This window comes from Vipera berus (genome assembly GCF_964194415.1).
Source record: "Vipera berus genome assembly, chromosome: 12".
Classification (NCBI taxonomy): Eukaryota; Metazoa; Chordata; class Lepidosauria; order Squamata; family Viperidae; genus Vipera; species Vipera berus.
This window is the reverse complement of record NC_138215.1, coordinates 5,385,598-5,401,211: the sequence shown is the minus strand read 5'-3', so window position 1 is coordinate 5,401,211 and position 15,614 is coordinate 5,385,598. Positions and strand designations below refer to the sequence as shown.

The window sequence follows — 15,614 nt, the reverse complement described above, 5'->3', positions numbered from 1 at the left end:
TAAATCCAAACACCAAAGGCAGCTCCTGATGACCAAACTGTGCTGCAAAGGGATGCACAAAATGGACCCTCACTACAAAGAGAGACTTGCATTTCAAACTAAGTTTTAGTCCTCAACTTACGGCCACAATTGAGCCCAAAATTTAGGCTGCTAAGTGAGAAACTTGCTAAAGTGGGTTTTTGCCCCTTTTTTCTTGCCACAGTGAATCACTGCAGTGAATCACTGCAGTTGTTAAATTTGTAACGTGGTTGTTAAGTGAATCCGGCTTTCCCCACGGACTTTGCTTGTCAGAAGGTCACAAAAGGGGATCACATGACCCCAGGATGCTGCGTCATAGATGTGAGTCAGTTGTCAAGCATCCAAATGTAAATCACATGACCATGGGGGTGCTGCAATGGTCATAAGTGTGAAAAATAGTTATTATAAGTCCCTTTTTTTAGTGCTGTTGTAACTTCAAATGATCACTAAACAAAATGTTGTAAGTCTGTACTGTCTGTAAATCCATATTTAGGCTTCCTCTGGACCCCTTGGGTGACCTCCCCCAACCCCTAAAGGTTCCTTGCATTATTGAAGGCTTTGCTCTGCAATAAATTGATGGGCTATCGCACTTGAATATGGCCTAAATGAAGAATTTTAAAACATATGACAAGGATACTTCTTTAGTAAGATATCAGAGCTCCATTTCATGTTCATCATTCTCCCTGTCCCAGAAGCATTTCAATGTTGTTTCTCAACAATTCTATCTTGCTTTTTAGCCCAAAATATTGTATTCTAAACAGCATGACTAAGAAGAAATAATGAAAGGGGGGGAATCAAAGCATCGGTTTTTAAAGTTAAGTCCAGGTAGGTTTCGTGAGTGTGGTGTGTGTCTTTATTTGTATCATTTATTATTAAAAAGCATGTTCCATCCTTCAATTAAGCTTCCCATTTAATTAAATTCTTTGCTGATCTTGTGTAAAATCAGCCTATAGCGTGCGTGAACAGCCCTCACTACAGTAGGTGCCTCCAAAAGTATTACATCTCAACAAGCAGCATAAATCATATTTTCACACCGAACACATTAAGAAGCATCAGACACCAGACAGACTAAAAAGAGATGGGCACAAATTAAAAGCTCTGGCCAATAAAGATGCTTTCCCCCCCCCTTTTGCTGCTGGCACACCAGATGGCACAGTGGGACACAAGCCCACAAAGGCTTAAAAAAAGGAGATGTGGTTTTAGTGATGCATTTAAATTTATGCGCCAATTTTTCTTGAAAACGCAAAGCTGCACAGGCAGCATTCGCCTCTCATTTATTCCCAAGGAAGTTCAATCTGATCCAAGCAACTCTGATACACATAGTCCTCGAAGTACGACGGTGATGGAGTCTGCCCATCACCGTCGTAAGTCGGGACAGCCTTACAAGTTTTTACAGCCTGTTTTGAAGGTGGTTGTTAAAGGAACCTCACTGCAGATTTTAAGTGGATGCAGTTTTTAAGCAAACTCACAGCTTGCTACGGGTGCAGTTTTGCCAAAAACTGGGAGTAAGGGCTGGTTTTTGACAAAACCGTTGTAAAACACGTTTTGTCAAAAACTGTGGAACGCTACAAACAACCATAAATGAAGTTGCATTACCAAGCATCCAAAATTTGGCGATGGAGGGAGAGGCCGAGTGGTTCCAAGGTAGCTCTATCATAATTTCCAACGGTTGCTAAGCAATTGGTTGTAAGTCAAGGACCAGTTGCATTTCTTAATACAAAACACAATTCTCACGCTTGGAAGCTGCAACAGCATTAAAAAAAAGGCCATGCATTTTCGCTCGTTTTTTTCCCTACAAAGATATAGATAGGCCCGCAGTGAGAGATTATCGTGAAATTATTAGTAAAGGTTCCGCTGTTTTATCCAAAGCAGATACCATTAACATTTACATTGCAACCTAGTTAGGAAGCTTCATACAGGTAGTCCTTGACTTATGAACACAATTGAGCCCAAAGTATCTGTTGCTAACTGAGACATTTGTTAGGTGAGTTTTGCCCCATTTTTAAGACTTTTCTTGCCAGAGTCGTTAAGTGGGTCATTGCAGTTGTTGAGCTAATAACATGGTTGTTAAGTGAATCTGGCTTTTCCATTGACTTTATCAGAAGGTCTCAAAAAGGGATCACATGACTCTGGGACACTGCGGCCGTCATAAATATGAGTCAGTTGCCAAGGGGCTGAATTTCGATCACGTGACCACAGGGATGCTGCAGCGGTTGTAAGTGTGAAAAACGATCATAGGTCATTTTTTTCAGTGCCATTGTAACTTCAAACGGTCACTAAATAAACTGCTGTAAGTTGAGGACTAGCTGTACTTGGTCCCCTGGAGAAGGCTAACCCATGCCAACCTTTCTCCAAAGCCTATCCTAGCTTTTTCTTTACAATTTAAAGGGGGAAGAACACAACCCCAAAGCTGGGAGAAAGGGGGAGAAACAAAGAACCGCTGGCCTCGTCTCAGCAGCTGTGGCAACCTTCCAACCACTTCGCTTTTCCGGAAATCCGGAATTGCAACATCATTGCCCAATGCTCCTGCCAAAAGGAGATGTAAGTGGAAAGCAGTTGGCATCTTCTCTGCAGCCCCAGAAGGAGGAGGAGAAAAAAAAGAGCACAGAGTAAATATTGCAGGATCAACCTTGCAACGGCTCTGTGGGAACCTACCCCAAGACAACTACTCGAGAGGAGGAGGAGGAGGAAGAGGAGGAGGAGGAGGAGGAGGAGGAAGTCACCAAAGACAGCAGGAGGCAATTCAAGCTTCCTCCCTACCCATTTAAAAAAAAAAACCCTGCAAGAATAAAAACCCTTTTTTGCATTTTTCCCCCCATCCAGTTTAATTATTATTACAAAAATGCCATGGATCGCCACGCAGGCGCTACCAGCAACTCGCCCTGCCCACTGCTGGCATTATTTCTGGAAGAGACGCATCCGGAAGGAAGCAGAGGGGTTTCCCCCCCCCTCCTTTGTTTGCGATAACCAGCTTCTGCTCACGGACAAAATTAAACAACCAGTTTTTCTCCAAAAGAACTAAGTGTTCCCAACGCAGCGTTCGCCCGCCCACTTGGTCTCCTTTAGTGGAAGGGCTTGCCGAGAACAAAGGGATTCGAACACAGGTTTCCTGGGGAGGTGGGGCTGCCAACCCTTCCAAAGCGATCAGCCAGAAGTAGAAATAAAGAGGACTGCAACCTTACAGAGCTTCAAAGGAAGCCAGGTCAAGAGCAGGGAGAGAGGACATTTCCAATTACAGCTAGTCCTCGACTTACCATCCTGATTGAGCCCAAAATTTATGTGGCTGAGTGAAAAATTTAAGCGACTTTTCTTGCCACATTTCTTAAGCGAATCGCGGCAGTTGTTTAAAATTAGCCACACAGCCGTGAAGTGAATCTTTTGACTTTGCTTCTCAGAAAGTCGCAAAAGAGGGATCGCAACGACCCCGGGACGCTGCGACCGTCATAAATATGAGTCAGTTGCCAAGCGTCTGAACTTTGATTCCCGTGACCACAGGGGATACTGCAACGGTCGTTAAGTGTGAAAAATGGTGGCAGCTCACTTTTTTCCAGTTGCCGCTGTAACCTCAAACGGTCACTAAACGCAGTGTTGTAGGGTGAGGACTCTCTGAACTTCCTCTTTTGAATCATTCCTCACAGGTTGAGGAACTACGGATGTCTAGAGGTCCCCGACCTTTTGGGCACCAGAGACCGGTTCCGTGGAGAAAGGTTTTTCCACGGACCGGAGAGTGCGTGGTTTTGTGTGCTGCCTGCACCCCACGGATGGGGCTTCGCTTCTTTGTGCGGCCCGGTTGCTGGCATGCCGCAGCCTGGTACCGGTCCACGGACCGGAGGTTGGAGACCCCTGGTCTAGCCTTTCGAAGAGAAGAACAAAGGTGGGGGGCCCCCACAAAAACTGTCCTCTAGTACTTCAGGGGGGCTGTCACAGAGAAGAGGGGGTCAACTTACAGGTAATCCTCAACTTACGACCACAATTGCACCCAAAATCTCTGTCGCTAAGCAGAGACAGTTAAGTGAGTTTTGCCCCATTTTATGACCTTTCTTTCACCGTTGTTAAGTGAATTACTGCAGTGGTTAAGTTAGTAACCTGGTTGTTAAGTGAAGCTGGCTTCCCCATTAACTCCGCTTATCAGAAGGCCGCAAAACGTGATCACATGACCCGGGGACACCGCAAGATGCCAAAGGTGCACGCCAGTCGCTCCAATTTTGATCATGTGACTATGAAGACGCTGGAATGGTTGTAAGTGTGAAAAATGGTTGTACGTCTCTTTTTTTTTAATGCCGGTGTCACTTTGGTCACGAAACGAATGGTTGTAAGTTGAGGATTTCCTGTATTCTCCAAGTGGCGGAGGGCAGGACAAGACATAACTGGTGGAACATCACTAAAGAGAGAAGCAACCTAGAACTAAGGGGAAACTTCCTGACAGCAAGAACAATTAACCGAGGGAACAGCTTGCCTCATGGGATTCTGGGTGCTCCATCGCTGGTGGTTTTCAAGAAGAGACTCCGCCTGGCCTGCCCCCCCCCCAGCAGTCCCCTGCCACCTTATATAAACTCTCCTGTTGCAGAAAGAACTACCCAACTTTTGTATGTACATACTGCAACATACGGCCTACAGCCTGCTTACTTAGAGCAGGGCTTTTCAACCAGTGGTACGGATACCACCTGTGGTACATTGGCACCTGGCGAGTGGTACGCAACCATCCTAGAAAAGTGGTAGTGAGGGAGGGGAATGAGCTGAACCAGTGGCAGCACCGCACAAGCCAGAGCGAGAGACGGCTGGAGCTGCAGGGCTGTTGGGGCTCAGCGGAAGCGCCAGGATCAATGCCATTTTCCAGCTGATCAGCGGTTCTTTCAGGCTGTCAGGGCTCAGCGGAAGCGCCAGGATCAGCACCAGGCTCCAGCTGGAGCTCAGCGCTGATCCTGGCACTTCCGCTGAGCCCAGAGGAAGCGCCGATCAGCTGGAATGTTGCAGCATCTCCAGGGTCTTGTGATTTACATTCAGATGCTTGGCAACTGATTCATATTTATGACGGTCACAGTGTCCCAGGGTCATGTGAAGTGACCAAAACCTGCTGCAACCACCCAGCAGAGGGGGGTGGGAATAAAACCCAAACCCCACCCCACCCCATCCCCGCTGCCAATCCTCAACAGAAATGCTCACAACAATGAAAACCTCGGACAGGAGGAAGAGCGCCGCCAGTCGAGCAGGCAGGTGTCTTGCTCGGCTGTGGCTTGGGGGGGGGCACTTTTTCAGTGACATTGTAACTTCAAACAGTCACTAAGCGAACTGTTGTAAGTCGAGGACTATCTGTATTTCATCACTTTTTTCCTTTTTTTTTTGGTCATCAAGTTTTTGACACCTTGCTAGGCGACTGGTGGTCGTCGGATGTTGCCATATCCTAAAAGTGGTACAATGGGTGAAAAGGTTGAAAAGCCCTTGATTGGACTTGGCACAGCTGACACACTCCGAGTTTGATCAATGACATGAAATCTTTATTGCGGTCATAGACCAGCATACTATTGATTAAACAGCGTTATCTATCGGCACCCTGGAGGTATGCCAACTCCGTAGCACCACCTTGGGCAAGGGAGAATCAATCAACCAATCAGAATAGAACTGGAAGGGGAGCTGGGAGGTCTTCTAGTCCATCCCACTGGTCAAGCAGGAGATCCCGTTATCACCCCAGACAGGGGGCTGACCAGTCTCTTCTTACAAGACCTCCAGTGATGAAGCAACGAATGAAATCCCTTGCTTCATCCACAGGTCCCAGCGTTTACCTTTATTTATTTATTTATTTTTGGATTATCTTCGTGATTTGAGTTGCCGTTCTTTGGGTTGTGGTGAGAAGCTGCAGAACCATTCAAGAATCAGATAGCATGTCATTTTAACAAATTAATTCTGCCGTCTGGGGTTATTGACTTCCTTGCAACCACACCGTGGCTGGAGATGTTAGGAAAAATGTTATCTTTAGCTTTACCAGACTTAGGTGCTGTTGAGTATACAAATCCTCAGTTCGGGATGGTCCTGAAAACACTTGAGACTTTGTTGTGCCTTGCCTCCTTCCCCATCCGGCTCCTTCTGTCGCCCCTGGGCTCCCCTTTCTTGTTCCTCCCGAGCAGAGTAAACAGGACGCTTCCTTTGAAACAATTGAACGTTTATAATTCCCTTGTTTCTACTTCCAAAAGAGCAGTGGTTCCCCCCCCCCTCCCAGCACAGAGACCAACTTTTCCTTCTTGAAGTTCAGGCTCACTATCCTGGAGACCTTTTCACGACGTGGCTCTTGATACTTTTGCAGCATCTTCCAAGAGTGAAGCAGCCCAGCTGACTACAGATATTAAAACAGAACAACAAGAGTTGGAAGGGACCTCGGAGGTCTTCTAATCCAACCCCTTGCTCAAGGCAGAACACCTTATACCATCCTGGTCAAGGTGATTAGGGGGGGGCTGGAGGCTAAAATGCATAAAGAACGGATGGAGGAATTGGGGATGGGATGTCTTAGTTCAGGGGTAGGCAACCTTGGCTCTTTTATGACTCGTGGACTTCAACTCCCAGAATTCCTGAGCCAGCCTGGCTCAGCTTGGAAACCTCTCCCTTTCTCCTCAGCATGGCTGGCTCAGGAATTCTAGGAGTTGAAGTCCACGAGTCATAAAAGAGCCAAGGTTGCCTAGCCCTGGTCTAGTTTAATGAAAAGAAGGACGAGGGCTGACATGAGAACAGTGTTCCAATATTTGAGGGACTGTCACAAAGAAGAGGGGGGGGGGTCAGTCTATTATTCTCCAAAGCACCAGAAGGCAAGACAAGAAGCAACGGATGGAAACTAATCAAGGAGAGAAGCAACCTAGAACTCACGAGAAATTTCCTGAGAGTGAAAACAGTTAACCACTGGAATGCCTCGCCTCCAGAAGTCGTGGGTGCTCCATCACTGGAGGCTTTTAAGAAGAGACTGGATAGCCACTTGACTGAAAAGGGATAGGGTCTCCTGCTGGACCAGGGAATTGGACTAGATCTCTCTTTAATGATCTTCCACCTATTATTTTTTGTCCTGCCCTCAGGTGCTTTGGAGAATAGGCTGACCCCCTCTTCTCTGTGACAGTCCCTCCATTATTTAATAGCACTGAATTATATGTAATTATTAAATAATAAGTCATTGTTGTTGTAATAATAATAATAATAATAATAATAATAATAATAATAATAATAATAATAATAATAATAATAATAATAATAAGTTGGAAGGGACCTTGAAGGTCATCTAGCCCAACCCCCTGCTCAGGCAGGAAACCCTATACCATTTCAGACAAAAGGCTGTCCAGTCTCTTCTTAAAAACTTCCAGTGTTGGAGCATTCACCACTTCTACAGGCAGGTTGTTCCAGTGGTTAATTGTTCTAACTGTCAGGAAGTTTCTCCTTAGTTCTAGGTTGCTTCTCTCCTTGGCAAGTTTCCATCCGTTGCTTCTTGTCCTGCCTTCAGGTGCTTTGGAGAATAGCTTGACTCCCTCTTCTTTGGGGCAGCCCCTGAGATATTGGAACACTGCTATCATGTCACCCCTCACCCTTCTCTTCATTAAACTAGACATACCCAATTCCAGCAACCGTTCCTTGTATGTTTTAGCCTCCAGTCCCCTAATCATCTTTGTTGCTCTTCTCTGTACTCTTTCTAGAGTCTCAACATCTTTTTTACATAGTGGTGACTTATGACAATGCAGGACTATTTCCTATTTTTCAAGTCTTCTAACCCACATTTCTCAGTTCCATGTCTCTTCAGATTAGCTTTGGTGAGGAAAAGAATGTTTTTCAGGCTTTACTTGTTTCCAGGATGCATAAAGATCCGTGAACAACACACAATAGATGGTGTTGTTTGGAAACAGCTTAGCATCTTAAATCAAATTAATTGCTGATTCCATATGTCTTCTTGACCTGTTTCCTTCTTCCTTAAGATGCTCGATTTTCCTTCTAGATACTTTTTCCTTCAGCTTAGTTGGGTTGGGGCCACAGACTGGACATTATTCACATGCAAGAATGCATGAAGCTTCATGTTCATACTTTAACACGGATTCAAATAATCTATATCCAGCCAAGCTCCAACTAGGTTAAGAGTTTTCACTTCTGATATTTCATCACCTTCAAGAAATCAATCAGCAAAATGCAGAGATTTGGCATCTCCACAATAACATTTCTTCCAAGATAAACAGTTCGTATTAAACAGGTTACAATTACAAGGGGAGTGCTGGTTTTTTAAAATGTATTTATTTGTTGTGTATTTCTTTTCTTTTGTTTCTGTGTATACTGAATTGTTCATTTTTATTTTCGGTCTATCGGTCTGAAAATGGATCAATGAAAAACTACGGGGTGATTTTAAAAAATACAGGCAAGGGAAGGCCAAGAGTTCAGACAATATTTTTTTACAGGAAAATAGGTAAGTATAAAACAAAATGTGTGGTCCCTGCAACTCAACAAAAATCCTTTGGCTAACTATTTCCATTTCCATTTCCATCTGTATAAAATAAGGTTAACAAGTTCCATTTATCTTAGCACATGAAAAGGCTGCCAATGAGATGTTTTTCCATTCTTAAAATACACTCTTGTCAATGTAAGTCCACTTCTTCAAATCCATAGCAAGGAAACAGATTCAGCTCTAGTCTCACACTTAGACTGAACACGTTCTCCAAATCAGACACCCAGGAGACCCCAAAATATCTTTCTTTATTAATGCTAACTTGCCTTAAGTAAAGGATGGTGTGGACTCCTTGGCGCTCTCTGGACATGGCTGTTTTCTTGCAGACATTTCATTACCCCATTCCTTTGTAGCACTGATGGTGTTACCTAGCTGGGTGATAAAACACCTTGCAAGAAAACCACCAAGCTCAGAAAGCACCAAGGACTCCTCAGCTAATTGGTTAGTTCCCTAATCAACCACACCCCAACCAACACTGGCAAGGGAAACCATTTGTAAAGAGAAACCAAACCCCACTCCCTTCTAGCACTGGTAACATTACCTAGTTGGGTCAGGAAAGGTAGGCAAGAAAACAACCAAGCTCAGAGAGCACCAAGGACCCCCCCCCCAAAGTTCAACCTGAGCTACAAAGGTTCTCTTCTATTGAGAAAGGACAGCCTCCAACTTTATGTTTTTCACCACATGAGTTAAATTTGCATCCCTAAATAGAAGGGGCTATCCCCAAAATGCCAGTTTGCAGCTCTCTGCTATTAGACATCAAACCAGATTTTCCAATGCCATTTCATGAACATAATGAAAGCCCGGGGGTAGGCAACCTTGGCTCTTTTATGACACGTAGACTTCAACTCCCAGAATTCCTGAGCCAGCATGGCTATGCATGGAAACCTCTCCCTTTCCCCTCAGCCTGGCTGGGTCAGGAATTCTGGGAGTTGAAGTCCACGAGTCATAAAAGAGCCAAGGTTGCCTACCCCTGGGCTTGATGGATGTATATCTCCACGTGCCCATCCCAAAAATGGCTTGTTGAAAACCCCGCCCAATTATTTCTTTTGCTTTTCTTGGTTTGCCTCAGATTAAAACCTCACCAGTAAGAACAAGACTGCAGCGTGTATCTGGCCATAACAATGACATTAAACACACACACAAACACACACACATACACACACAGAGAGAGTGATAATATTTATCCAAGAAACATTTCTAGCCTCAAGTGCTTTGATTGAAAGCGAGCCGATAACCTGGATTGGATTCGTATATTTGGAAATGTTATGAATGCCAGTTCTCAACACCTTATGTCCTTAGCGCTGGGTCATGTTGCTAGATCTCAGGTTCCATGAGGCTATACTTTTCAAGAGAAATCAAGAGAGGGAAGAGGAGAGCTTATGGGCAGATAATTTCAGAGCTATACAAGATCACAGTTGTATCCTAACCACTCTCTGGTCTGTGGTTCAGACATCCCTCTCGTTCTGCTCTCTCACACGTACGCATTAAAGACAATTACAGGGCAAACTTTGAAAACATCCCGGAAAACAAAAACTATCTACCAGTGACCAGCAAGATACAATTACATCCACACTCCATTGTACCAAGATCTCACAACACAAAGCTACAGGCGGTCCTCGTCTCACGACTACAGTTGGGGTCAGAATTTTGGTCGCTAAGCGATGTTGTTGTTAAAACAAATCATCGTGGAACCAGACCCCAATTTTATAATCCGTTTTTTACTTGGGTCATTAAAGGAATCACGCAATCGTGAAGTGGATCCAGTTTTGGATCCAGTTTCCCCAACTAACTCTGCTAGTCAGAAGCTGGCTGGGGAGAGGACGTGATCACCAGACCTTGCGACTGTCGTAAATGTGAACCCAAACTGCAATCACCTCATTCAGTGACCATTCAAAGTTACAACGGCACTGACAAAAGCGACTTATGACCATTTTTCACATTTATGACCACTGCAGCCTTCCCATGGTCATGAGAACAAAATTCAGACTCTGGGCAAGTGACTCATATTTATGACCGTCCCAGTGTCCCAGTGTCATGTGATCAACCTTTGAGACCTTCTGACAAGCAAAATCAATGGGGAAGCCGGATTCACTTAACAACCATGTCACTAACTTACCCGCAGTGATTAACTTAACAACTGTGGCAAGAAGGGTCATAATATGGGACACAACTCACTTAACAAGTGTCTTGCTTAGCAACATAAATTTGAAGCTCAATTGTAGTCATAAGCTGAGGACTCTGTATGTTTTCCTGACCACCATGAATACATTCTTCTCCATACTTGCAAACCATTCTTTCAAATGCATGATTCTAACACGCTATTATTTATTTGCAGGCCCAAATGGGACACTTCAAGGGCACTTGATCCAAACAAGCATTTGCTGAAGTTAAACAGGTCAAGATAGGAGATGGTTTCTATAGATCACCTTGAATTGCCTTACAGAACAAAAATAAATGCAAATATAATAAAGGAAGATCGCAATCTTGTATATACTTTCATAAAATTCCCTAGTTCAAAATGGCAACCCAGAGAAGCTGGCTTATTGCAGACGATTTTAACCCCCATGCATGATGCTTTAAAAAAATTTATTTTTCTAAATTCACATTTAAATCAACGCTAATACAGCACACTCAGCCTAAAGTTTATCCCAGGAACCTTGTCCAACACAGCACACACCAGATGATGGGAAGGTAACTACCAAATAACATGGCAATACTTATATAGCAATAAAAAAACAGGATACATGAACATCTAATAAATAAATGCCCACTGTGAACAGGGGAATTACAGTTCCAATACAGGCAGTCCTTGACTTACGACCACAACTCAGCCCAGAATTTATGTTACTAAGTAAGACATTTGTTAAGTGGGTTTTGTCCCATTTTCTTGCCACAGCTGTTCAAGTGAATCGCTGCAATTGTTAAGTTAGTACTCCGAATCTGGCCTCCCCACTGACTTGTTTGTCAGAAGGTCACAAAAGGGGATCACGTGACCCCAGTACACGGCAATCGGCATAAATGTGAATCAGTTGCCAAGCACTTGAATTTTGAACACGTGACCACAGGGATGCTGTAAAGGTTGTAAGTGTGAAAAATGGTTGTCCATTTTTTCCAGTGCTGTTGCAACTTCGAACGCTCGCTAAACAAACTGTGGTAAGTCAAGGATTGCCTGTACATCTAATGCAGGAGTGTCAAACATGGCGACTTTAAGACCCGTGGACTTCAGCTCCCAGGTCTTAAAAGTCGCCACAGTTGGACACCCCTGATCTAAGTTGGAGAAGACAACATATGTATTTTTGTGAACGTGTGTTATTACACGGGTGACAGCATTATTAGTTAAAATTGAACCATCCATTAACTCTTACTTTTCTGGCAGTGGTTGGAAGTCCAGCAGCGGAAGCTATATTCGTTATTTATGGAAGTCTTCTCACACAGCGATTTCTCTTCTACCGTTCCTGGACACAAATCCCCACATTCTTTTGGCGGTTTATTTCCTTTAATGTAGTTATTGGAAACAGCATCCAAGATCAGAGACCAGTCCACCGTGGAAAGATAACAGAGGTCAGAATTCTTCTCGATCCGGATGGCTCCCCGAGTGATGTTCCTCAAGTTGTACAAGCCAATTTCCTTGAGGTTAGTCATTTCAAAGATGACCAACGCATAGTTGTAGAAAAGGTTTTTGCCCCGAATCACCGTGAGGTTCGGAAAGAGGTCACTGAGGGTCTCCAGGCCAGCCACACGGAACAGCAACAAATAATCGGTGATCATGGTGAGTTTGGGGAAGCGGAAGTTGCTAAAGTCCTCTCCTTGACTGATCAACAGAATCTGGAGATAGCCTTCCACCACTGTGCAACCCTCCAGCTGCTTCAGTTGCTCCATGCTGTTGCGTATGTCGATGTTTGGCCCACAAACTGGGGAGACAAAAGAGTGGAATTTAAGATGCTTCAGTTCATGTTGTTAGAAAGGCAAACGTAAATTAACTTTCTGTCAGGCACAAAAGAAAAGGTCCACAGTGAAGGTTCAAGTAAACTGCTTTAATGCTAAAAGCCTTCACACAGGAATCTTCTCAACTAGCACCTGCTTGGAGTTAGATAAGGGATTCAAGGGAGGTTGGACTTAGTCCGTTTGTGGCCACGTAGGGATTCTAGGCTCATCCCTCTTTCAACTCCGCCTCCACGTTCTCCTTCTCCTACACTTTCCTTCCAAATCTAATTTTAGCAAAACATTCCCTTGCTACCAGAAGAAGTTCCAACCCAACGTCCTCCATTTTTAAAAATCAGACTATAGTCCAGTGGTGCCAAACCTATGGCACGCGTGCCAGAGGCGGCACTCTGAGCCCTCTCTGTTGGCACGTGGCCCACCACCGTCAGCAGCAGGTCCATCAGGCTGCCACCGCACAAAGGAGGCGAAGCGGCCGACTAGCAAGCTCGCGTAGAGTTGGTAGAGCAGAGGTCACCAACCATTGTCGATTGGTGGACTGGAAGAAAAGGGAGGGGCTGCAAATGGGGCGGGGCTAGTCCCTGCGTGATACTAACTAGCCCTGCCCTGTTCTTGTGTATCTGCACCCCGTGGTGCGGCGGCGGCCATTTTTGCGCCTTGCAGCACGGTGACCCATTTTTGCACCCCTGGTTTTTGCGTGCCAAAGCAGCACTCAGAGACGCTTGCCTGTCTTCCCCCCCCCCCTGAGGGCACCACAATGCTGATGCGGCCCTGGCACTTTGCGATAAATAAGTGGGTTTTGGGTTGCGGTTTTGGCACTCGCTCTCTAAAAGGTTCGCCATCACTGCTATAGTCTGATACTCTGAATATTAGATAACTTATTAAGATAGGATGTACAGTAGATGGGTCACCCATTATACTGGACCTGAGCAATTTACAGCCTCCAGGCCACATCTGGCCGGTTGGCTATCCCTGTGTGAAGTCAGTCAGAAATTAGAAATCAAATGTAAATAAGTGCTCGCCATACATACGACTGCATTGCTTTTATTTTGAAGGTGACTGCTATTTTTCCCCAATGTACATATGTACATACGTGCATGCCTACGTTCCTTCACATCCCTCACTGGTTTGGTCAGCTGCAATAGACCCAGTTTTTCATATGGCCTCTTGGGAAAAATAACTGTCAACCTTGCATTATAATAAACTATAAGCCACACTTTTTAAACACTCAATAAGTGGATATACTCAACATACAACCCCCAATATTATCATTACAGCTGAATGCTGTTTGGAAAAGGCACCTGGAATGTTGAGCTAAAGAGTCTTCAAGATTATACTTAGCAATGAAGTTCTTCCACCAGTAAAGACAACTTTATGAAGACGCTTGCTGCTACTTACTTTGCTAATATTCTTGCCTTTAAACAACTCAAGACTTTATGATGTATATGAGGGCTTTCAGCAACTAAAATGAAACTATCCATTAACCGATGTGATTTAATTTTAGTTCAGTGTCTTATGCAAATCGAGCTATCTTAACAACCACAATGGGGAACCGCAACTCTGTCACTAAGCAATGCAGCTACTAAGAGGAGAAATGTTGGTTGCAACCTTTATAAAGACCTTCACATCTCAAGGGCTGGAAGGCCATAAGAATCTTCCCACCCAATGGATCCGTGCCATCTACAGGGACCGCCAAAAACAGGCCTTCTTAGGCCCCCTTGTTTCGCCCTGTATGAACCAGTGGCGTAGCGTGGGTTGTCAGCACCCGGGGCAATTTGCGCCCCCTAACCCGGTGACGTCATGGCACCGCCGAAAAGACGCGCCCCGCAGCGGCGTAGACTTTCCAAGAAGAGTCGCGCGCATGCGGGATGCTTCCGGGTCCCTCTCGAGGGCGACTGGGCGGGGCTCCTACCTGCAAGAGCCGCTGCATTCAAGCTCGCACGTGAGCCCCGCTAAATAAAGCCACGCATGCGCACGAAGCTAGGCCAGCCGGCCGGCGGGTCCGTCTTCGCTCGGCCAAGCCTGCCGGGGCGCCTGCGGGGCGCTTGCGGTTGGCCTGAGCCTGGGCGGAGAGTTGGGCGCTTCTATTTATTTTATTCAGTTTATGTGGCCGCCCATCTCACCTGCCGGACTCGTTTCGCTTTGCAAGAAAGAGCAGCTCGAGAGCGGAGCCAAGCCGACTGTGTGCAGCCCTTGGGGCTCCCTGAGCAGCTCAGTGCGAGCGCGCCCCCCCAGATGTTGCGCCCGGTGCGGCCGGCCCCCCCTGCACCCCCCACGCTACGCCACTGGTATGAACGGTTGCAGAAACTGAGAAGGTCTAGTCTAAAGAACAGATGGACTAGGGGTGACATGATAGCAGTCTTCCAATATTTGAGGGGCTGCCACAAAGAAGAGGGAGTCGACCTATTCTCCAAAGCAACCTAGAACTAAGGAGAAATTTCCTGATAATGAGAACAGTTAGTCAGTGAAACAGCTTGTCTCCAGAAGTTGTGGGTGCTCCAATACTGGAGGTTTTTAAGAAGAGACTGGACAACCATTTGTCTGGAATAGTATAGGACAGGGGTAGGGAACCTTGGCTCTTTTGTGACTGAAGGACTTCAACTCCCAGAATTCCTGAGCCAGCAAGGCTCAGCTTGGAAACCTCTCCCTTTCCCCTCAGCATGGCTGGCTCAGGAATTATGGGAGTTGAAGTCCACGAGTCATAAAGTAGCCTAGGCCAGGGGTAGGCAACCTTGGCTCTTTTATGACTGGTGGACCTCAACTCCCAGAATTCCTGAGCCACCATGGCTCAGCTTGGAAACCTCTCCCTTTCCCCTCAGCATGGCTGGCTCAGGAATTCTGGGAGTTGAAGTCCACGAGTCATAAAAGAGCCAAGGTTGCCTACCTCTGTAGGGTGTCTCCTTCTTGAGCAGGAGGTTGGACTAGGAGACCTCAAAGGTCCATTCCAATTCTGTTATTCTGCTATTCTGATATATTATTGAGCTTCTGGGGACTCATAAACACTTACTTGACTACTTACTGAAGAGTCTGCGGATGTGAAAGCCCACTCTCACAATGATACCGTCAAGATTTATGAAGCCTTTATGTCTTGGACTTTGTTAAATTCTATTTTAAACTTGGCTGTGTCATTCTGAAAGTTCCTTCAAGCTTATAGGAACTGAGCAAAGCAAAACTCTAAATCAATCAAGTTGCAGAAATA

General features: G+C 45.4%; 1 protein-coding gene across 2 annotated transcripts in view; it reads right to left on the bottom strand.

Moving 5' to 3' along the window:
• Positions 1-15,614, bottom strand: part of IGF1R (insulin like growth factor 1 receptor) — a 205,644-nt gene that overhangs the window by 169,349 nt on the left and 20,681 nt on the right. For both annotated transcript variants that reach the window (XM_081337568.1, XM_081337569.1), the window contains exon 2: positions 11,842-12,387. In XM_081337568.1, coding sequence (XP_081193694.1) covers positions 11,842-12,387 — 546 coding nt within the window. The remainder of the gene's footprint in view (positions 1-11,841; positions 12,388-15,614) is intronic.